Raw genomic sequence first — 23,737 nt, forward strand, 5'->3', positions numbered from 1 at the left:
GGCTATTTATGGAGTCAACTACTAATATAAATGGAAATGCTTTTAGCACATGCTGTTTCCAGGAGTCTGCCAGAATAACTGAAATAGGGCAGGAGTAAAACTGGAAAAATATGTTAGAAGGGTATTTGCTTATTGGATGCTAACACTTACCACTTGTCCTAAGTCTATGAAGTTCCTAATGCAAGAACTGTTCAGGTTTAAAAATGAAATTCAAACTGATACATGAGGGGAGAATTACGAAATAAATTTGGGGTATGTAAGAGAGGCAAAAAAAAAAAGTAATGAAATACATTTTTAATTGGCCTCAACTGAAAATATGTGTTTGAATTTGCAAACCACAGGCCTCTTCCTGGATGCCTCAATTCTGATAATTTATGCACCAGTAAAGTGAAACATAATTACAAATGAAAATCTGAAAATATGGTTATATGTGCTTTTAGGGAGAATGTGATGTCTAGAAGGAAGGGGATCACAGGGAGAAGACCAGAGCTCAGACCAATGCTGCTCAAAGGACAGTTGCCGGGAGCTTGTGTGTTTCTCCTGTGCACAAATTCCCTGCTGAAAACGGTCATCTGGGTAAGTATGCCCCAATAACTCGATCGCCGCAGGCAACACTCATTTTGCTAACTGAACCCTTAGGCCAGTGGCTCTCACTGTGTGGTCTGTGGACCAGCGGCAGCGCCTGCAAACAGAAGCAAAGCAAATCCCCAACAGCTTCCAAGACATTCTGCGTTAGAAACAGAACCTGTCTTAGGGAGCCCTCTGTGACCTGAGGCAGGTAAAGTCAGACTGTTTACCCCAGAGGCTTAGGTTTTTAGCTTCAGGCATCTAAGGGAGAAAACTTGGCCCATGGTCCTCCTGCCCAGGCATGCGTGGACTCGCAGCCCCAGACCTGTGAGGAAGCACTCCGACGTGCAGGCAGCGCCGGCTGCCGTGTTCGCTAGGGCGCCGGGGCGAACAAACACGCTGGGGGGCGCGTGCTCCGGGCAGCGCGGGGGAAACCACAGGCTGCGACGGAGGGTGCGCTGGCTTCTTCCTTCGCAGGACTGTTTTATCAACAGCTGGCGCATCACACTTCCTGAAGCCCGAGCTGGGCGATGGATCCCTGAGGTGGGCGGGGTCTGGCGGCCTAGAGAGCCTGGGGTGCGGGCTGCCGGTGGGGCCGAGGCGCTCACCCAGCCGCCAGGGCTCAGAGGGGCCTCCGCAGCCTCCGGTCGCGGTCCAGGCTGTGGGCAGGGTGCCTTACGGGCGACATTTTGTTGGAAGCTAAGGCCTCTGCAGCTGCCCACTCATGGTTCTGTTGGCATGGTGCTCTGAGACTTTGCAAACGGAATCCTGATCCGGGCTGAAATAGTCTAAAGAGCAAGGTTTTGGATATATTGCAATGTAGTTTATCTGTCTTGCCTGAACCATGTAAATCAATTCAGAAATTCAACACTTAGTGAAGGCTTGCTATGTATCAGAGTTCACACACAGGGAAATAAAATGATGAAGCAGGTATAGGCCTTGTGATCAAGGGGTTAATAATCCACTTACAGAAATAAAATATGCACCTAAATAACTATTATAAGGTTGAAAACACAGACTAGAGCTATGTTTACATTTACATGCAATATACATACATTAGTGCATACACAAACAGTATGATTTCTGAGTAGTATAGATTGCTTCTACTATGCGGCAAGCATTAACTAAGGCATTTGAGAAGAGGTATGTCAAATCCATACTGTTGAAGAAGAAACCCCTCTCCCTACACTTCCACCCTGGGCCACCCCCTTCTAAATCCAAGTCCTCATGCCTTCCAAAAGAAAAGGAGTTATCAGTTTGACTGCTCAGAACCCAGGACACGCATTGGACCGTTTGCTCAAGGATGGGGCCACTCCCCCTTAAAGATCAGCTCCTTGGCCAGACTGCCTGCTTTTCTCCTGTGCACATGGTCAGGAAGCTTTCTGAAGGCTGCTCACCCAGGCTGGCCTCTGTCCCTCCTCCTTACTCTTGTCCCTGCAGGGCAGCAGGCAGAAGCCCAGAGAAGGGCTGGACCTCTCAATCCCTTGGGGGGGAAGCAGGCCACCCTCTGTAGCCTGCAGGCCTAACCCACATCCTCCAACTCAGCCTTCACCAGAATTTGTCTTGGTTGTTAATAAAGTGACCCTGATTCCCACTTGGCTGCTAAGGCTTAACATGGGGTACCCTAGTCAGAAGTCCTGCAGTGGGAGGGATGAGTCCTGATGATGCTGGGGCTCTTGTTTGCAGAGTTGAAGAATGAACTTTGCAAACACTCAAGGTAGGAGAGCAAGGCAGAGGCTTTTATTTAGAAATAAAGCAAGAGGACAGAGCTCCCCGCTCACGCCAGGAGTGGACAAGAGAGCCCCAGGGTGGTGCGTTGTCTAGGGGTTTTATAGGTGGTTGAGAGACAAAGGGCTAGGGATGCACACCTGCTAAGTGGTCCCAAAATGTTTATCTTTGAAGAGACATTAAGTTTCTTATTAGTCTTCTGGGTTATTTACAAGAAATTTACTGCTCTGATTTCCTCCCAGGATAGCAGCTTCCTGGTCTGGGAGCACATCACTCAAGACTGCCTGCTTTGCTCCCAAGGTGGGCTGAATTATTGTCTGTTTGTTAAAGAGTATGTTAAGAAACTTATTTTTAACTAATTGCGTTTTAAAATGCAATCTTATTTTCAAGATGGAATCCTTCCTGCTTTTTACTACTTGTTTTGGGCTTGCTTGTTAAATTGCCCAGGTTGCAAATCACTTGATTAGGGCTGGAGGAAGAAAAGCAGCACCTGGGTAAAGTCAGAAAAATAAGCTGGGCTCCCCAGCAGGCCAGAGCAAATCCCACAATGAATTATCTTGCTTTGTTTTTCCGGAGGCCCTCACCCTGCTCTGTCTAAACCCATGGTCCCTGTCTCACTGAGATGTGGCTACTCCTAGGCCAAGGAAACTCAGGGTTAATCTCTTTCACCTCATCAGAATCCCACAAGAGAGCATTATCTCTATGGAACTCTGAAGGTTTTCCTCACTAGCCACGGTCTGACTTTAAGCCGTGGTGCCCTTGCCACCGTGTGCAGTGTTCCCCACGTGCCGAGAATGAAAGTCAGAGAACTCTAAGGAAGGTCTGGGGGAACTCAGCTCTCCCAGCAAAGTCTTCATCGGGAAGGGAACAAAACTTGGGGGCCTGGGGAGGATTTGACATGAAGGGGTGGGCACATGGCATCCAGGGGAGGGGTGAGGAGCAGGGATTGGGGGTTGGGGGACAAGGTGAATTGTCCCTGCTGGCAGCTCCCACCGTAAGCAGGAGCTGGAATGCACTGAGCACATACAAGATACCCCCAGTGTCCAGCCATCGACATTCAGAAGTAACCTTCTGGTGCTCCAGGCTGCCAAAATCTGCCAGTCTTCCATCTAAGCTCAGCTCATTCCATTTCCATCTGGGGACTCTCTCCCCAAGGGCCATGCTCATGCCCACTCTGAGCTCTGGCCGGAGCAGCTTCCCTCAGCTGCTACCCCATTCCCAGTCTGGCCTGAGGCTGGGGAGTGTGGTGTAAAGAACACAGGTGTTGGGGCCCACGGCCAGTTTTGTGTTACAGTTCTGTGGCCATGGGCAGATTTCCAAACCTGACTCTATCAGCCTGTTTCTTCATCTGTCACGTGGAGATAGTAACACCTATCTCACAGAGTGTCTGTCAGGCTTTCATGAAATATGTGCAAGCACAATAGATGTTTAAAGAATCATGGTTGTGTCAGTATTTTCATTCCTTAAGGTCAGAATTGCCTCAGACTCTTCCATGAATCTCTCCCTGAAAACAGTCAAAACTCATCTCTTACCTCTGACCTCCCTTCTGGGGGGCTCTCCTGAGTGATTATCTCTGCATTATTCTGCTTTACACTGAGTACTACTGGGCTGTTATGTACGCTTCTTGTCATTCTTGAGACGCTCCCTGGAGTGTAAGTTCCTGAGGGCAAGACATTCGACTCTAGATCTTTGCCTGCTGCTGAAGGAATTCAGTAAGTGTGCATTGGATGAGTGAATGAATGAATGAATGAATCCTCTAATCTCTCTCTTACCATCCTGAGTCGCTTTTTCTGTTTCCATCTTCTCCAGTTTAACCTTATCCACCCGCTTCCTGAGGACACATATGTGTTGTAAAACATTGCAATTATGTTCAATAACTCTGTATAAAGGAAACAAGTAGCCATATAATCCATGATAACCTGATAGTGCTTGAAAAAAATAATCACCTGTTTACATCCCAGCTTGTGTAGGGAAATATTTTGGCGTTGCAGGTAGCCCTTCCCCTGTGGCTGAGTATTTGTAGAGCACTTTAAGGAGTGAATTAAATAAGGAACATTCTGAGGCCCTAGCCAGGGCTTGCTTTGTGCTGCCACACAGCCTGCAGGATGGGCCGTACAACTCACAAGGCCTCATTGGAATGAGGATCCCAAAACAGTGGGCTGTAGGACCTGTATGCGCCCTTCTCCGGCACTTAGGTGGGTGCCTAAAATTCTAAAGGGCTTCTCAGCAGCTCCCTTCCCACAGCGGGAGGGGAGGTGCATCATTATCCGTGCGAGGGCAGTGCGATTTCCCCTTTTCTTTGGAGTCTTGGTCAGCACTGGCCTATCAGTGCAACAGATCAGCCCTGTTCTAAGGCCTTGCCAAACAACACAGCCGCCTACCCTTGATCTCCACTTTCAGTGAGACAAAGACTGGATCCAGTCTTTGGAAATGACAACTTTGTCTTTACCTTGGGCTGAATCAAATTACAAAGCGGCCCTTCCTCCCCATGCAAGAGGAAGCCTTGTCTTCAGCTAGGGTGGCGGTGAAGGTGATAGAGTGGGTGAATAGGGCTGGGGTAGGGAGATACTACGGGGTTAGGTGGTGAAATTCTTCCAATAAATCTATAAAAATAAAATTCAGCTGTGAACACATGGTAAGCACAAACAGGAAAGAGTAAGCTGGCAATGTGCCATTGGACTGGCGAGAAGAGGGTGAAGTGAATGTATACCCAGTTTTTTGGGGTTCACCCAGAAATCTGGGGCAAACACACCAGCCCACCTGTGAGAGGGGCCTGAGATTTGTCATGCCCTTGAGTGGCTTAACAATCTTTTTAAGCTCATTTATTTCTATGGTCCTTGAAATAAGGAACTACAGGAAGCTGGATTTGCTCAGCATTCAGGATACTTTCCTTCCCATGGTTTCAGGCCAGGAACTGTCAGTCTCGGCTCGTCTTACACTAGCGTGGGAGCCCCTCTGACGTCTCCGGGCTGCTCACCCCACCACCAGCACCACTTCCTGTCATCAGAGCTGTGACTTCCCCTCTTCCTGCCAAGACTGTGGTTTGCAGACGCTGAGCTGAATGCTTCTTGGACCCACAGCCTCTCTCATCCAGTTCCAGGTAAAAATGAGGTGGCCTGATGTTCCCAGAGGGGAGCAAGTCCAGCCCTGACACCTGGGCGCACAGATGGTATCTGGCTCAGTGTCTTGGCCCGCCAGGTTCAGGGCTGGTCTTGCCCCAAATCACTCCACCCACCACATTCTCCACTGCTATCCCTGGAACCTCACCTAAGCCTCAGTTTTCTCATCTACAAAATGGGAGTTATAAATCTAGTCCTACTGCTTCCCTTGTAAACATCAAAATTTTTAAATGATAAAAAGAATTTTATAAAAAATAAAGCTCTACAAATAATTTTTTTTTAGCACACAGTAACGTGTTTATTGTATAAAGCACAGATAAAAAAGGGGGGAATTAAATAAAAATGGGGCTGGGAGTCACATGTTTTTTAGGAACCAAAACAAAGTAAATAGATTTCTTTACTGCAGGAGGCCCCAGTGGCTTAGTTATGCTAATATGCAGTTGACACCCTGTGTGGGAGAAAATCTGCATATATCTTTTGACTCTCCAAGAATTTAACTACTAATAGCCTACTGTTGACCCGAAGCCTTACCAACAATATAGTCAATTAACACATATTTTGTCTATGTATTATATACTGTATTCTTACAATAATATAATCTAGAGAAAAGAAAAAAAATGTTTTTTCAAATTGTCACAAATCTCCAAAAAAGTTTCCAGGATGTTTATTGAAAAAAAATCCACATTTGAGTGGACCTGCACAGTTCAAACGTGTTGTTCAAGGGTCAAGTGTATATTGTAAATTTCCCAGAGGGACATAAAACAGGCAGTGTTTCTCAATTGATGTGAACCTGTCTGCTTTTCACACACCTCCAGTACAGTATGGGAAACCCTGCACTGGGTGAGATTATTGTGACTCACAGCCAGCCCTGTGCAGATCTCTTCTCTGGAAGTGCGGACAGCCACGTGCCCTGCCCTGGAGGAGGTGCCAAGGGCTCGGTGCCTGGAGGAGTCTCAGGAGTTCCTTAGACTCACTAGTTTCCCTGGTTCTCCGACAGGTCTTTCCTGTGCATCGCGAGGCTCTGTCAGTACCAGCTCTGACTTAAGCTTGAGTGGCCAGGGGATAGGGGAGGGGGCTTTCCCTGGGCTTCTCAGCTGCCCAGTATTGTCTCTCTCCTGCTGAGGCAGCTGCCAGCGGGAGGTGGCCAGGACTTTGGCATCACTGAGTCACAGTTAATTCTGGGCCAGTAAGACCTGGCTCAGAGCTCTGTTCTCTGCCAGGACCCATTGAAAAAAACCTTCTGTCTCTCATGGACACTGAGAAGTGACTGGTGGTTACCATCGGGGAGGGTTTGGGGTAGATGGGTGAGGAAAGTGAGGGGGATAAAACAGCACAAAAATTCCCAATCATATAAGTTGGGCACAGGAAGAATAGTACAACATGGAGGATATAGTCAGTGATTCTGTAACTTCTTCCTGTGTTGACAGATAGCAACTGCTCTAGTGTGGGTGAGGATTTAATAATATGGATAACTGGTGAACCACTGTGTTGTGTACTTGAAAACAGTATAAGAAAAAAAAAATAAAGGGAACAAAAATGGTCTGTTTACTGCTCTCAGCACATAGGCAGGGACATGCAGGAAAGACGCCCTTTTTCTTTTCTTCCTTCTTTACTCCTAAGATTGCCAAGAACTTGAATTTGTAAAAAAAAAAAAAAATACCTTTTTGAATTACAAATTAAATAATACTCATTGTAAAAATTTCCAGTAACACAAATATGTTTAATGTTAAGAAGGAAAGTTTCCCTCCTTTCTTCACCCCACATCCTTCTGTGTCCAAGTGTATAGTGCACATCAATGTAGGTTTTTCTGTTTGCACATATTAATAATTGATAAACAGATTTGCATGTTTGGTCAGATGCACTCCAGCTTCTTCCCAGTTTCACTCAGCGATATACCATGGACAACCTACCACTTCCGTGCATAAATGCGAACTATCTTTGTCTTATTTTTTAAAGTCAAGTTTATGGAGGGGAAATTTACGTAAAATAAGACTCATCCTTTTTAAGAGTACAGTGTAATGAGTTTTGACAACATAGACAAACAAGCACTCCAATCAAGATAAAGAAACTCCCATCACCACCAAGAGTTCCCTCTGCAGCCCACTCCCTTCTGGGGCCTCTAACCCCTGGCAGCACTGATGTGTTCTCTGTCCTTATGCCATACAAATGGAGTTACACAGCATGTAGCCTTTTGTGGTGGCCTTGTTTCACTAGCTTGTTACCTTTTACTGCTGTGTAGTATTGCACTGTACATGATTTGGTGATGTATTCACCAGTCGATCCCATCTGGGTTGTTTCTAGTTTTTGGCTATTACAAATAAAGTGGCTATGAACATTCATGTACATGTTTCAATTCTCTTGGATAAATACCAAAGAGTAGAATTGTTATGTAGTACAGTATTTAACTTTATAAGAAACTGCCATCTCCAGAACTGTCTTTCAAAGTGGCTGCTATTCCACTTCTGCATTCCTACAGTGTAGAGCTCCTACAATGAGAGAGCTCTAGTTGTTCCATATCCTCACTGACACTTGGAATTGTCAATCCTTTTAATTTTAGCTATTCTGGTAGTATGTAGTGGGATTTCATTATGGTTTTAATTTGCATTTTCCTAATGACTAATGAGGTAGAGTATCTTTTCATGTGCTTATTTGCCATTCATTTATCTTCTTTGGTGGAGTATGTATTCATACCTTTTGCCCATTTCTTTAATTGGGTTGTTTGTTTCATTATTATTGAGTTGCAGAAGTTGTTTATATATTCTGAATATGTGTCCCTTATCATATGTGTGTTTTGCAAATATTTTCTCCCAATCTTTGGCTTTTCTTTTCAATTTAACATTGTATTTTGAAAAGGAGAATTTTAAAATTTTTGATGAAGTCCAACTTAACATTTTTTTTCTATTATGGTTCATGCTTTTTATGTCCTAATGGAGAATTTGTTTTTCATAGAAGCAGAAAGTAAAATGATTCTGAGGGGTGAGTGAGTGAGAGGAATGAGGAGCTGCTGGCGAAGTGACACAAGTTTCAGTTATGTAGGATGACTGAGTTCTAAGAGAGTAATTCTGAAGTGTTCTCACTAGGATAAAAAGGCTGACTATATGAGGAGATGAAAATGTTGATTAGCTTGACTAATAATCATTTCAAAAATACATGTATATCAAGACATGTACACCTTATACAACTTTTATTTAAATCTTTTACATTTAAATAAGATTTTTTTTCTCCCACTTTCTTCCAGAAGTTTAACCCTTACTTTTAGGTCTATGACCTATTTTGAGCAAATTTTTATGTATGGAGCAAGGTAAGGATTAAGGCTTATTCTTGCTTGTTTTGCATATGGAAAACTAATTCTTCCAGCATCATTCATTGCAAAGGCTACCTAATTCTTTGTAATGACTGTATGTTTCATCGACCAGAGGTCCCATGATTTAGTCAATCAATATCATATTCATGGAAAATTAGGCTATTTTCAACCTGAGGCTGCAATGAACATCCTTCCACCTAAACCAGTGTGCAGGTGAATGAGTATTTCTGTAGAATTACAGGGTCAAATGACATACACATGTTAAATGTTGATGGATACCAACAGATTGTCCTTCACTACACACTCCTACCTCTTCACTATACACTCCTACCTCTGTGGCCTAAGAGGGAAGGCTGTAATTTTGATTGGCTTTATTGATGTAAGCCTTTCACAAATATCAAATAATTTCCTTCTGGACAAATCTAACAGCCTGTGTTATTAGATTCTGAAAGATTCATAGCCCTTCCATGAGAGTTTGAAGAAAGATGATAACTTCTGCCTCAGTTGGGATAACCTCATAAGAAATAGACTCATGAAGTACATGGTACATGGGAAATGGAAATTTACAAAAGGTTGTTAATAAGTATTGGGTGTTTATAAATACCTCAGTGCTGGGGCATTCCCCAAAAGGCAGAGGTTCTTGTAGTAACTTTACTTAAGCAGTGACTTGCCCCCCCAGTGGCCTGAATGTGTACATTCAGCCTCCCGTGTGAGTGGTGGCCATCTGTTGCACCACATTCCCTCTCTTTCACCATACTCACCAAAGCTCCCTCTTGTACCAGGCTCGTGAGAGCTAACTCTAAATGCCAAAGTGCAAAGAGGTGCGGCAAAAGCAAGTGGCTCAGTGTGGCTGGAGCATAAATTTACACCCCTTTCCTCTTGCATTTTTTTTTTCCACCCCACAGTGGTGTGACTTGATCAAATTATTGACATTGTTGGGACCTTTTAGGTGATGAGGACTGTCATAGAATACAAAGAGCTATAGGACAGTCCTCCATCTTCAGGGATGTGAGCACAGTTTAAACAGCAACACAAGGTGGTTTAGAAGCAGTTCAAAAACAATACCAGCAGGTATCACAGGGAGGACATACTGACATGGTTTGTACCAGCTGCATGCTCAGTGGCAAAATCTGTGTGCTGAGGGAATTCTCTGAGGTAGACTGCACCTTCTCCAAGCCACCAGAAGCCCACTGCAGGGGTTGTAGGTTTCAAGAGTGAACAAGAGCAAGCCCGAGGATTTCCTGGTTGGGTTTATCGAACAGTCACAGATCCTTCTGTTCAACATTTTGGGAGCAGCTAAGTGGAGGTACCCTGTCTTTAAGCTGTCCTGTTAATTTAGGATGTAATCCAAGGATATTCTTTATGCTTCCAAAAGATTCTCTGTAAACTGTGTATCAGTTAGCTGTTGCTACCTAACACATTATCCTCAAGCCTAGTGGCTTAAAACAACCATTTCACATGCTCATGGATCTGTAACCTGGGCAGTTCTTCAGCTGGTCACTTCTGTGACTTCCATCACCGGGACAGGTGAATGGGACTAGGTGACCCACACTGTCCTCACTCATGCAGTCAGTGCCTCCTCTGAAACAGCCAGACAGCTAGGGGCTGGCTGTTGCCCCCTCTTTGTTGCCTATCCAACAGTCCGGAGTTTCTTTACGTAGCAGTTGGTTTCAAAAAAAAGGCAAGGGCAGAAGCTACCTGGCCTGTTAAGGCCTCCGCTTGGACAGGGCCCTTCGACGCTTGGAAGCGTCACTTCTGCCACGCCCTATTGGTCAAAGCCAGTGTCAAGGCCAGTGCTGATTGGACGAGGCGGGAAGCCCACTCCACCTCCTGTGGGACGAGCGCGTGTGCAGCCAGTGGAGCAATTTTGGAGGGCGTCTTTGCGCCCAATGGCCCTCCGCTGGCTCCCTGCATTTCATCTTTGCTGACTCTGTACACAAATTTAAGTTCGTGCACATTCATCTCGTGCTTCCAACTTAAACTTGTAAGGGGAACATGGTCTCCATTTAGGATGAAGGCATTGGTGCTATTTTTCCAAAGAAAGTTTGATAATTCACTTTCAAATCCATTTACTCTGTTCATTCATTTTGCTTTGGATGGGATAAAAGGTTGCAGCTTCTGGAGAGAGAAATAACACTTTTTTATAGGGAAAGCGGTTTTGGAAAATATTAGCCCTCCCTTTATTGGATGATAAAAAAGAAAATAATCCGAGGTTAACTTTGCATTTGTCACCAGTGGTTAAAAATGTCACAGGCTGACAGCAAAGGGGTTTGTTCCCTTGGAAATTCAGTTTGAATCAGGAGTGGAGTCTGTGACACTGTAGAACACTCAGTCCCGAGCAGGTAGACACCGGTGGATAGTCAGTTAGGAAATCTATCTGCCCTTGAGGACTGCTTCTGTTGAACATGGGAGACTTGGCTGCCTATTCATCACCACTTCAATAACCATTCACAGTCTCCAAAAAAGAAAATCCTGACATCTTAATTTTAATGTGGGCATTTGATCCAGTGCTTGAGATAAATATAACCCTGTGTAGTAAGGAGATGGTCTAATGGGAAATGGTTGGCATTCTTTCTGGGTAAAGGCATGGGGAAAGCAGAGAGAGAGGGAGAGGGAGAGGGAGGGAGGGAGAGAGGGAGGGAGAGAGGGAGACAGGCCAAGAGCAGTGGGGAGACAAAAGCAGAGATGAGCGAGGCTCCACAGCAGCCTTGCCTCGAGAACTTGACACTTGCCAGATCCCAGCCAGCATGGTTGTCCTGAATCCAGTGACTTTGGGAATTTATCTTCAGCTTTTCTTCCGCTTTATCGTGTCTCAGCCTACTTTCATCAACAGCGTCCTCCCAATTTCAGCAGGTAAATGATGATCACAGCTTTCCCTTCTTCCCTCTGTCCGGAGCAGGGGGGAAGGAAGATGGTTTCACAACGTGTCCTGGTATTCTCCCATCTACTCTGGGTGGAGGGAGGCTGGGGGAGCTTCCAGCCACCTGAGCTCATCTCAGAAGCCCTCTGTGCCTGCTCCAAACCGCCCCCACCCGCTGCTCCAAGCCACAGACCCTTTTAAAAATGGTTTCTGCCTTTCCCATTTCTCCCCATTTGTTGCATGATCTAATTTTGGTTGGGAATTGTGAGGAGCTTAAAAGAAAAGGAAGTGCCAGTGGGAGAGAAGGGAGTCCAGGCATCTCTAGAAATGCATCCCTGACCCCTTCAGAAGGGGGACGTTGACTCAAGGGGGATATTGTGGGGGGAACCTGCCTCTGCCCAGCTCGGTCAGGGTCACGGCCAGTACCATCCCACAGAGGGCGAGGGGGTCCAGATGGTTCTCTGAGGGCCAGGGGCCCCCTCGCAGCCACAGGACTACGTCTGTCTGCTCTCCTGTTGGGCTTTGCCGGGTGAGAATCTGCTAAGGCAGCTAGGGTCCCGAGGGGGTGGGCACTTCCTGGGAAGAGGTGGTGGGCTGCTGGCCATGGGCCAGGGTGGTGGCAGCGGGTAGGGCTGGGCGGTTTGGGGAAGGAGACATTTTCTGCCCGTCTGCCTGACTTTGCTGAGGGCACCAGGATGTTGTCCTTGTCCTGTCTGACCCAGAGCAGAGGAAGTATTGGGTTACCGGCCTGGCCTGTTGAGGCTTTCCTGAGGAAACTCTGACGTTTCCGGGGGGCTCAAGGGAGCCAGGCAGACCCCCTGGTTTGCTGCCTGCCTTGTATTCACCTCAGCTCACCCCAGCCGCTCTGGCTCTCCCCAGCAAAGGCAGTGCACACATGCCTCCAACTGAAATCTCATAAATAACTTAATTAAGGCAGAAAGTCATGCCTGTGCCTTTGCTGGGACCAGGCTCTCTGAGCACACATCTCTGAACCTAGCCCCAGCCCCTCTCCGTTCATAAAAACAGCTCAACAACCTGCGTGCTGGGTGCTGCCAGTGTTTGTGGGCCCTGCGGGAGGGACATGGGGAAGGGCGAGGGACTGCTTACAGAAGTGTGGGGAGCTGAAGGAGAGGAGGGGAGCTGGAGAGTACGGGCAAGGAGGGGTGGTCAGGGAAGGTGGGTGGTCATGTCCCCACGGGTGTGTGCCAGCACGCCCCCCCGCAAGTCCAGCTTGAGAGCACCATGCTTCTGTGAGCTGGTGGGTTATTATTCCCCATTTAAGGAGAAGCTTGATAGTTAATTTGGTCTGCTTTGGTGGTTTTAACTTGGAGCCTAGATTCCTCCCTCTGAGAACCTGCTGAAGGCTCAGGACTTCAGGAACTCGGCCATCTGGGTCTAGCCCTGCGACCGGTGTGGCCTCTGGCTCTGGGGAGACAGTTGGTGTTGGACTGTCAGCATCATGTGAGCAGGGACTGTGTCTGCCTTGTACGTTATCACTCTTGCCCCAGGGCAGAACAGTGCCTGGCACATAGTAAGTGTTCAACAAATATTTGATGACCGAGTGGATGAATGAAAGAATAAAAACTTTTCTCGGTAGATGGGGGCTTGCTGTCATTTTGTACCACTTAATTTACATAGAGCCAAATAGCTAATGTGTTCTGAAAGCTAAAGAGGAAAGAAGCTCTGATTTTCTTTGAAATCCTTGCCTTAGCCTGGCACAGCTCAGACATCTCTTAGGTGAGGCTTTGTACAGATTGTAACAGTTGAGGTAACAGCAGGAAAAGGCAGCAACTCAGATGGTTCAGATGAAAACACGTGCATGAAGGGACCCCTTTCAGAGGTGTAGGAGGGTTAAGAGGCCAAGGGAAGTTGAAGAATTAGCAACCCTGGGAAGTCTTTACCACTCATGTGCTTGAAAAGCCAAGAGGAAGAAATGGGGAAGTGGGTCCCAGTGGACTGGGAACCTTGGAGGGGTCTCCAAGCAGCTTTGACCACAGAAGCACCAAAGTAGGGAGAAATTGGAGAAGAAATACCCCAGCCTCTCTCTCTTCCAACCCAGCCACCTCTTGGCAGGGCTTTCCCTTGGCTGAACCCAGCCCAAAGCCAGAGGGCAGGGGATCCCAGGGCACAGTGCAGGGGGCAGGCTCAGTAGGGAACAACTGGCCCTTCCTGATGATTTGCTAAGTTCAGATCTTCTGGTTGTTAATGTGGACTTTGTGTATTTGTACGAGGATGATGCAGACCTACGGGCAATCACTGAGCTAACAGCTTCACAAGGTGAAAAATAGCTGCTTTCTCCTGCAGAGTGTCTGGACTTCATTCCCCTCATTTAGTCACTCCCCAAAAGCACAGTTCAGAAACCAGCTTATGCCCTGATATGGGGACTGTTCCTTGACATGGGACAACTCTTTTGAAAATATTTTCCAGCAGTTTGATGTGAAATAGTCTATGTTCAAAAGCCTGTAGATTCTTCCTCTTCGGCAGGAGACGAGCATGGTGCACACATAAAGGGGGAGCACTGGGGAGGTCTCCGGTCCCACCCACCACCTTAGTAAGGCCTCCTTCATGCCTGGCAGTGTGCTAAGTGCTACAGGGGACACAGAGACAAGTAGGATGCAGCCTCTGCTCTGGGGCAAGCCCTGGTCGCCCCCTGGTGAATCGCAGGCTAAGCCAAGAAGGCGTGATGGACAGGGGCTCTGATGTGCCAGGGGCCAACGTTTCCCTCCGTGGCTGAGCCAGCCCTTCTCCCTCCAGGAAGGGCTTGACTCCTAACACTCCAGACATGGCGCCAGCTATCTAAATCAGAGGCTCATTACCTGGTGACCTCCACTGCTGGGTCCCAGAGGAAAAGGGAGCAAACGGCATCAGAGGCCCAGACGGATGACAGGACTCCAGCCCCGAAGCACAGGCCTGTGGGCTCCCACCTCCGAGACCACGCTGACAGACACACTTAGAAAGCAGGTTTCCTGAAGGCTGGTGAATTGGGTGTTACACAGTTGATTAGGGAAGGTGAGTTGCTGCTTAAAATAGACACAATAACCACCACGACAAAAGACAGCTGACAAAATTGATGACAAGAAAAATGACAAATTACTAGGGAATAGTTCTGAGCACAAGAAGCATAGTAGACTGTATTTAGTACATGCAGAAATACCAAAATAGTATTTCTAGTGCCTCTGTTCTGCATGGAACCCCTGAGGGCACCACTGACTTCTAGCACCTTAAATGGTCTCACCATTTTGAGCATGAACAACCTAGTGAAGACTGAATTGTGTTCACTTTGTCTTGGTTAAGAAGACAGAGAAGTGTCAGATACATTTTAGAATGATTTCTGTTGCACATAGCCCTAAAATTAAAAATGTCGGGAGCTCTGACTTTGGTGTACTGTTTTAACCATTGCGGGATAGCAAACCACCTGAAACCTCAGTGGCTTAAAAAGCAATAATTTGTTCTGGAAGTTCATGTGTTTGGGTCAGCTGATCTAGCTGGGATTTTGGTTGGACCTTCCAGGATCACTATGGGTCTGTGGGTTGATTCAGCCCCAATATCCATTCACAGATGGAGCATAGTGGTCATGCAATTTCTAGAATGTAGTGGTACAGACCCAAGGACAATATGTGTGGCAGGACACACCTGCCACACATTTGAAATTGTGTAACTCTCACAGTACCACTGGGATGGGTGTGGCATCAACAGCTGAGGAAATGGAGGCTCAGAGAAGTTAAGTGACTTACCTAAGATCACAGAGCTGGTATACAGGAGAGCTGGAGATTTGAATCCTGCCCATTGGTAAAAGTCCAGGGCTTTCATCAGTGTAAACCAAATCTGCTTCTGATCATGGAGAAATAGTGATTTTAGCTTTTAAAGTCCTGCAGGCTGCCTTCCTATCTTCTGGAAACTCCTCTCTGGATTCTTTCCTCTCCATTCCTTCCTATCTTCTCAGGATATCAGTGCCCAAAGCTCTTAGCAAAAGGTTGAAGTTTACTTTATACTAAAGTGTGCAAGACCCACCAGGATACTAGTTCATCTATCCTTTGAGGACATTTGCCTTTTAATGGGGCTCTAAACGAATGGATGTTCTAGTGAAATGAGCTTTAACCAGGGTATTGTGGGGAATTATTGTGAGGCCTTACTGGAGCTAGGGGAATACCCCTTCACATCCTCTTCAGGCATCCTGAGCCGGACTACCCTAACCCACAGTCACAGGTGGCTTCCCCCTTCCAGTACAGGATTTTCCAGGCAGGCAGAGATGCTCCAGATGATGTTTGGGTCCCAGTGTCAGAGACCAGGTGATGTGAAGACCCAAATCCAGTCCTATAGAGCGAAATCATGTGGAAGGAAATGCATGTTGTCTGGGTGCTGGAATCTTCTGTTAGTTGCTGGGATATGACCCAGAGCAGGGGTTTTGTGGCCTAAAAGCCTTGATGTCCAGCCCTGTATTCCCCTGCCTGGAAGCCAGCCAGGGCGCCACGTAGGAACCAGGCATGTTCTTGGCAGTAGATTAGGGGCCATTTACTGTGTCTGATGCTGATCAGCTATTGTTTAATGTTCCATAATGCACTTCTCAGCCATCTTCTCTGATTTAGCTCCTCATATTTCCTCTGGATAATACAATCAGAGAGGGCTCTTAAATTAGAGGGCTCCCCAGGGGTCCCAGCCTCCCACTTCAGCCCATCCAGCAAAGCTGAATAAAGCAGTGGACTCAGCGCCGGCTCAGACACTGTGGGCAGTGGGTGGGAGAGATGGAGGCTTCCCCTTGGAGATCCAGGACCAAGCCCCACGAAACCAGTGCCACATGCAGCCTGCTCTCCTCAGATCCAGAGCACCACTGCCACCACTACAAAATACAGCCCAGTGCCAGGATGGACAGAGAGCCTCATTCGTTCCAGAGACTCACCTGATAAACTGGAGCCTCTTCTTCCTCAAGCAGTTCACACCCTATGTACTACTGGTACTGCACTCATAATTGGTACCAGTTACCCCCATACCTCTCATTTTGCCCTGGCGTTTTCACAGCTACGGTTTACCTGCTCTTCACGGTAGTCCCTGCTGTGCGGGGTCCTGGGCTTGCGTGCTGACTCTGCTGGTGATGAGCTGTATGATCATGGGAAAGTCTGCTCACTGCAGCAAGCCTCAAATTCCTCATCTGTAAAACGGGTGTAATAGTCTCTGTCTCACAGGATTGCTGTGAGGTTTTATGCACTCAGCAAATACTTAAGTAAGTGGTAACTATATGCCTGGAACTAGGCTGCAGCAGTGAGCAGACACACACAAATATCCTACCCCTGTGGAGCTGCTGTTAGCATGCTGAGAGGAGCTTGTCCAGGCTGGGCTGCTGGCCCCAGGAGGTGAATGAAAGACACCTGCAGCAGAGAGGGAGCTCGCAAGCCAGCTGCCCAAGGACCAGGTCCAGTCTTACTGTGAACTATGTTCAGCCTTCATGTTGTACAAAAACAATAGAGAAAGGAATTTTTTTAATTGCCTTAGTTGCTAACATTTAAAAATCAAGTGATTTAACATTTAAAAAATGTATTTCTGATGTCTCCATAAAACAAAAACTTCTAGGAAACCAGGATAACCTGGCAGTCCTGACCCACATTCTGATACGGTGATGACTGGGTGGGGTGCAGCCATTGGTGGTCACTCAGTCCAGCTCCCCAGGCGCTCCCTGCAAACACCCTCGTGTCTTATCCCCCACCTACCTTCCTTATTACATACACCTCTAGCCGCATCTGGGCAAGTGACTTTTTGGCCTCTGGGACCAGAAGCTCTGCTGGCTTAGACTCTACCCCTTCCTTCTGTACAAGTCTTGATGGATTTTACAGAATTCCCAGGCTCTGCGGAGCTCAGCTGGAAGTCAGTGTTCTAGATCAGTGGTTCTCAAACTACAGTACTTGTTCTCAGCCCTGGTTGGACAGAAGACCACTGGGATGCTTTACAGAAGCCCAGTGCCGAGACTGAACAGACCACTTACAACAGAATTTCTGGGGCATGGAATGGGGAACCGATGTTTAAAGTTCTCCAAGTGATCTAATGTCTAGCCAGGGTTAACTCCTGAAAAATAACCAGAGGGCTTGTTAAAACAGACCTCTGGGCCCCAATCCTGGAATTTCTGACTCAGTAGACCTGGGGTGGGCCCAGGAGTTTGTATTTCTGATAAGATCCCAGGAGCTGCTGGTCCATGGACCACACTTTGAGAACCACTGCTCAAGTCTGCCTCTGAATATATTGGACAAGGCGACTATCACCCCAGAACAAATCACTACAAATAGAGCGCCTTGGAATGACACACACTTATTCTCTTACAGCTCTGGAGGGCAGAAGTCTGAAATCAGTTTCCCCTGGCAGAAATCAAGGTGTTGGCGAGGCCACACTCCTCCCAGAAGCTCCCTGGAGGAGTCGGTTTCCTTGTTTTCTCGAGCTTAGAGCTACATTCCTGGCATTCTTTGGTTCCTCGCCTCTTTCTCCATCTTCAAAACCAATAGGGCAGCCTCTTGCTTCAGTGGCCACATTGTCTTCTGAGTCAATCTTCATCTTCCTCTCTTCTTGGGGCTTCAGTGATGGCACTTAGGGCCCACCTGGGTAGCTCCTTAACTTAATCACATATGCTAAGTTCCTTTTGCCACTTAAGGTGACATTTACAGGTTCCAGGAATTAGGGTGTGGGCCTCTTTGGGGCTGTTAGGCAGCCTACCATAGTCACCTTTCTCACTGGGTAAAGTCCACAAATGCTTTCTTTAAGTGACAGAATCAAAGACACAGGCATTTATACCGTCTCCATTTGTGTTTCTTCCCAGAGTGGATCCCGAGACATGGACTTGGACATGGAAGGTTTCTGGGGGAGGTGACTCCAGTCGGGCAGTAGGGAAGTGAGCAGGAAGGGAAGGCAGTCAGTCTGGGGGAAAATTATGAGTGGATTGCTGTGGGCAGCCAGGGCTCAGCTCTGCTGGGGACCTCAGGGAGACAGGGGACTGGGATATTCATCCAAGCAGCTCCCGTGGCTGGAGAAGGCCTCTGCACGGTCACAGATGCTTCTGGTAGGAAGCCCACAGGGCCTGATGTTTACTGCGGCCTATGGACAGGGAAGGACAGCTTCTGCCGTAGCTACTTTAAGAGACCTACACTAACACAGCTACCTTACACTGAGCACTTTGTAGTCACTAAACTCTTTATATATATGACTTCTAATCTTCCCAACAATTTCACAGGCCATTGGTACCAAAGAGGAAGCTAACATTCAGGGAGGTGCAGTCACTTGCCTGAGGTCACACAGTGTCAAGGCCAAAATGCCAAATCAGGACTTTCTGACCCTCAAATCATTGCAGAGGCCGAGTAGCTAGTGGTTAGGGGTGGTGCTTCTGGTGCCATACTGCAAGGGGCCAGATCGTGTGTCTCCTTTCGCTTTGTGATGCTGAGCTGGCAAACCGCCACTCTGTACCTCAGGGTCCCCACCTAGAAAACAAAGTAGGGTAGAACTCACAGAGCAGCTGTGACAATCAAGCAGGCTAATTACGAGCATAAAGTACTTACAATGGTGTCTGGTGTGTCATGTGTGAGATGTATAAGCCCTTTCTGTAATTTCCAGAATCTCACAGCATCCCTGTGCATGCCAAGAGGTCATGATTCCCTGTAAGATGCATTTGTGTTAAAAGGCAAATACGACTCAAACAATAACTTTTGGCTTAAAGTATCCAGTGACTTAAGGCAAAAAGAGAGGGAGAGCTTTTCTCTGTTTTACATTTGTAAACACGTCCCTAAAGCAGGGACACGTTGATCAGGGAAGGAGGCTGTTCTGGGAAGACTGGCTTTCCCAGATGGCTGTAAAAATACACCTGGCCCTATTCCATCTCCCAGCCTAGAGCATGCAGCTCCATTCAAGCCTGCACTTACGTCTCCACAGCAACCAGCATAAGCACAAGCTGGAGGCATGTTTTGGGAGCTGGCGACAGCTGAAAGGAGGCCTCGTGGCTGCTGAGGGCTTTGCACCAGCAAACCAGCTGGGGTCTGAAAAAAGAAGAAAGGAAAGGAGACATGAATGGGAGTTGACAGGCTCTCCCCCGCAGGCCTGCCCCCTCCTCCCCCCACTCACCCTGAGGCCACACCTGGCTCTCTTGGTACCTTCCTGGGACGGCTGGAGAAAGCCCATGGCTTTTCTGCGGCAGCTCGTGCTTCTCTCTTGTGTATAGGAAAAATGAAAAACAAAGTCAAAAGGCCAAAACAAGCTGGGAAAAATATTTGCAAGTCATATAATAAGGTTCTACTTTTCTTATAAATAGGAAAAATTTACAAGAGGAAACTAACAACCTAATGGAAAGATGGAAAGGTAAAAGGCTCTAAAACTCCTGAAATTGGCCCCAGCCTCATTCACCACTAGAAAAATGCAAACTGAAACCACACTCAGATACCATTTTTTACCTATCATATGCAAAATGCAGAAGATCTGACATCATACGTGCTGGCAAGGGTGGGTGGGAACATTCACTGTCATCCTCTGCCTGTGGGAGGGAACGTGGATTGATGAGGCTTTGTGGAGACAAATTAGGCAACATGTGTCATTATTAGACATGCACACATCCTTTGACCCAGCAATTCTAGTCTAGGAATTCATCAAGTGGACACTCTTACCAGCATACAAGAATACATGTTATTTTATTGTATGCTGGTTATTGTATGAAGGTTATTATTCAATCACTGTTTACATTAGCAGATGTTTGCAAATTTGGCCAAATGCATCTCAGTAGAGGGCAGGGTGAACAGATTATGGTTCTTCCAAAAGAAAGAATATTATGCAGCCATAGAAAGGAATGTGGATGCATTTTATGTAGTTTCATAGAATAATGTCTTAAGAATACTGTGGAGAAATCCAGGAGTGTCATATATATGGTTATACACCCAAGCAACCCTTTGAGAAAGAGAGGGAAGGTATTATACCGACCTATTTGCTCATATATACATAAAATATTCCTGGAAGTATATGTAGAAAACTAAATAAACAGTAATAAATATTTGGACCTGGGACGGGATGGGAGTTTTCATGTATACTCATTTGTACTTTTGGAATTTTGAATCACATGAATGTATTACCAATTCTAAACAATTAAACAAAATTTTATATATGCCTACAAAACACAGCCTCTTATCTGGAGCACAGGATGGGCTTTTTCTGTCTTTAAAAGTCTGCTAGACCCAAAGCAGCCATGTGAACTGAGACCTCAGAGAATTTCCAGAATGGTGGAGTCACATAACTATAGTGCTGCAGAAAACTGAAGTCGTCTTGCCAACTTGAACAGTTGAGAAGCTCTGTTGCTACATTGAGTCCAAAGGGATCAATTCCAGTAAGTCTTCCACTTACTGGAATCCATGGATTTGAGTGACTAATGGGTGTAAATTTCTGACTGTGCCAGCGGGCAGCCTGCTTCCCTCATCCCCATCTGCTGTGGACCCTCGGACAACTAGTGGAGGCCGCGGGGCCAGGGTTGGGGGGCTCTAGGGAAAGGGTTAAGTGAGCTGTGTAGTTTTGAATCACAAGTTTCCATAGAGCTAGAATGTCACCATGGAAAAATGAAGGCATGGAAACAAGCAGCTAGAAACCCAGGGCCTTTCCACTCAGCCCCAGTTGCCAGCAGGTGTTGGAAACACCCGACCCTTTGGGCCGATGCAGCTGGGGAGTTTGTCTCTGACTTAAAGCCAGATCTCCTGAACAACTCTACAAACTTGACCTCCCCTGTCAAGTTGTAGCAGCAGATTTAGTAGCACTCACTGATTTATGGCTGGCCGCTGTAATCAGATTCACAGCCAAGGAGCAGCCAGCCTTGGGGAAGTTTCTTGATGTTCCCTTGCCTCCTAATAACATTGTCTCCTTCTTCCTCCCCATTTACCATATGCCATTTTGTCAAATTAGAACTTGAACTCAAAAAAGCAGATGCCTTCCTTTAGATAAGGGTGAAAAATTCCCTCGCGGGAGGAAACGGAGATGTGTTTGTCTCCTTGAATCCTTGCACAATGAAAGGGTCGCTGACTTAGTATAGCACAATGACAAAGAGGAGGGGGCTTCCTTTCATGTAGCTAGGACACACTTTTCCTCCTGCAGGGGGCCCTTCTGGTGGGGGAGGGGCAGAGAGAACACCCCTCTCAGGTCATCTGTAGGGCTCAATTCCCTGCTCACGGCCTCACAGTGAGTGGCTGCAGGCTCCTCCTGGCAACGCTGCCCTGACTGTGTGCAGCTCTGAAGCCCCCAGATATTTACCAAAAAGAGTGTTGGACCAAGCCACCCCTAATCCAATTGTGAAATTACCTTCTGGTTCTCTGTTGCCTACTTTTAAAATGTTCTATTTTTATTCTTTTTTATATGAACAATTTCAAACATTCAAAAAAGTGGAAAGAACTTTCCAGGGAACACGAATATGCCCACTGTTATGGGCTGGCTTGTGTACCCTCCAAATTCATATGGTGCAGCCCTGATGCCCAGTACCTCAGAATGGGACTCTGTTTAAAGATGGAGCCTTTGAAAAAGTGATTAAGATTTAAGTGAGGCCATCTGGGTGGGCCCTGATCTGATCTGACTGGTGTCCTTATAAGAAGAGAAGTTGTGGACACACAGAGACGCACAATGATGTGCTCAAACAGATGAAAGGCCATGTGAGGACATAGCCAGAGGTGGCCACCTGCAAGCCCAGGGCACAGGCCTCAGGAGAGAGGCCTGTCCCTCTCCTGATCTACCACCTTGATCTTGGGATTCTAGCTTCCAGAACCGTGAAAAATGAAGTTCTGTTGTTTAAGTCACCCGGGTACTTTGGTGCGGCAGCAGTAGCAAAGAAATAGACCCACCACATAGATTCTGCAACCGTTATCATTTTGCTATATTTATCTAGCATATAGCTGTTTAGCCACCCATCTTATTTTTTGAAGGATTTCAAAATGAGCTGTAGATGCATGCCCACTTTGAAGAGATGGTAAGTGCACTGTGGATTGAAGGCCACTAGGACACACAATTGAACCCCCCCCTGTGGTTGGGATAGTCAGGGAGCAACTAGGATGGTCTACTCATGTGAGTTTACAGACCAGGAAACGGGCCCAAAAGTGAGTCATGATCAGGTTTGATTAGAAAGGAATGGAAGTAGGCGTTGGTAAACTTCAAATCCAGCTGACAGAAGCAGCACCTGCCATGTTTTCTGAGGTTCCCTGCTCCTCTCTGGCTGGTGGTAGGGGACAGTGGGCACCACATGGCGGTGGTAACCAAATCTCCAGAAATTTCCTGGGTGAGACATCTGGATTCAGTCCTGGCCTACACCTGCTGGCTGTGTGTGACCTTAGGCGCCTCTCTAAACCTCTGAGGCTTGTCTGACAGGACTGTAATACTAATACAGCCTGGTGGGCTATTGGGGCAGTCAGAGAAGTGTATTGAATGCTTGGGCCATGTTTCCCTGTGGGTACCTCACCACTGGGCCATTAGCTCTCTCCATTAGAAAGCAATGGCTCTGCCCTCACCACTCTCTACTGTACCAAAAAAGCCCCAGCATCTTAGCAACTGAAACTAACCAAGCTTTATTGTTGCCTCACCTGGCAGTCTGGTGCGCCTGGCTGGGGGTAGCTTGGCCCCACGCTGGCATTTGGGCTCTAGTCCTTCCCCTGTGGCTCCACCATCCCCAGGGCTGGAGTCCCCGGCTTCCAGGCCCGACCACTGATAAGAAAAGCCCCATGTCCCCTGCGGGGCTGGCTTCTCAGGGGCAGCTCCGCCTGTGGAGAGGGTACTAACCTTCTCTGCACAGCCCCGACCCTGAGAGGTCTTTGCTCCGAAGTCAGCGCCCGGGAGTTAGGAGCAGAGGGCGTCTACCCGCCAGGAGTGGGCCAGGTCTGAGGGCCGACCCCCGGCTGCGCAGGGCTGCAGGACAGCAGGGGCGTGGCCGGCGGGAGCCGCCCCCGGGGCTGCGGACCCAGCCTCCAGGAAGGCATCTTCCCGTAGCACCGCGGGCAGGCTCCTTTTGAACTCTGACCCCAGTTCCGGACTAGCTGTGGGCCCTGCCTGAGCGACCTGGCTTCCCCGAGAGCCCTTCCCCCTCTGGAAAGCGAGGGCGTTTGTCCTCTGAGGAGCAAACAGGTTTGCGGGGAGCGCAGGTCCTGAGCCGCCACCGCTTCATGGAGAAGCTTCGCTGAACGAGTG

General features: G+C 47.4%; 1 protein-coding gene and 1 long non-coding RNA gene across 10 annotated transcripts in view; one reads left to right on the plus strand and one right to left on the minus strand.

Moving 5' to 3' along the window:
• Positions 1-957: 957 nt before the first annotated feature.
• The window catches only part of COLQ (collagen like tail subunit of asymmetric acetylcholinesterase), a 77,552-nt gene continuing 54,772 nt past the window's right edge, over positions 958-23,737 (plus strand). For 2 of the 6 annotated variants that reach the window (XM_036901003.2, XM_036900992.2), the window contains exon 1: positions 10,460-11,571. Coding sequence is in view for 1 of the 6 variants with exons in the window: in XM_036900992.2 (XP_036756887.2) it covers positions 11,466-11,571 (106 nt within the window). In the remaining 5 variants the exon portion in view is untranslated. Of the gene's footprint in view, positions 2,596-3,202; positions 5,396-10,459; positions 11,572-23,737 lie in introns of those variants that run through there. The other 4 variants (XM_057491528.1, XM_036901000.2, XM_036900997.2 and 1 more) reach the window with 4 other exon arrangements.
• On the minus strand, positions 11,491-23,470 carry LOC130680621 (uncharacterized). 4 transcript variants are annotated; one of them, XR_008993647.1, is made up of 6 exons: positions 23,333-23,470; positions 19,993-20,072; positions 19,468-19,752; positions 19,108-19,204; positions 16,606-16,724; positions 12,746-16,179 (listed from the first exon to the last, which is right to left on the minus strand). It is a non-coding gene; the product is annotated as an uncharacterized LOC130680621 (long non-coding RNA). The 4 variants fall into 4 exon arrangements; XR_008993646.1 differs by lacking the exon at positions 23,333-23,470 and adding an exon at positions 11,491-11,604 and having other exon boundaries at positions 15,313-16,179; positions 19,468-20,830; XR_008993645.1 differs by having other exon boundaries at positions 12,745-16,179; positions 19,468-20,072.

This window comes from Manis pentadactyla, chromosome 14 (genome assembly GCF_030020395.1).
Source record: "Manis pentadactyla isolate mManPen7 chromosome 14, mManPen7.hap1, whole genome shotgun sequence".
Taxonomy (NCBI): Eukaryota; Metazoa; Chordata; class Mammalia; order Pholidota; family Manidae; genus Manis; species Manis pentadactyla.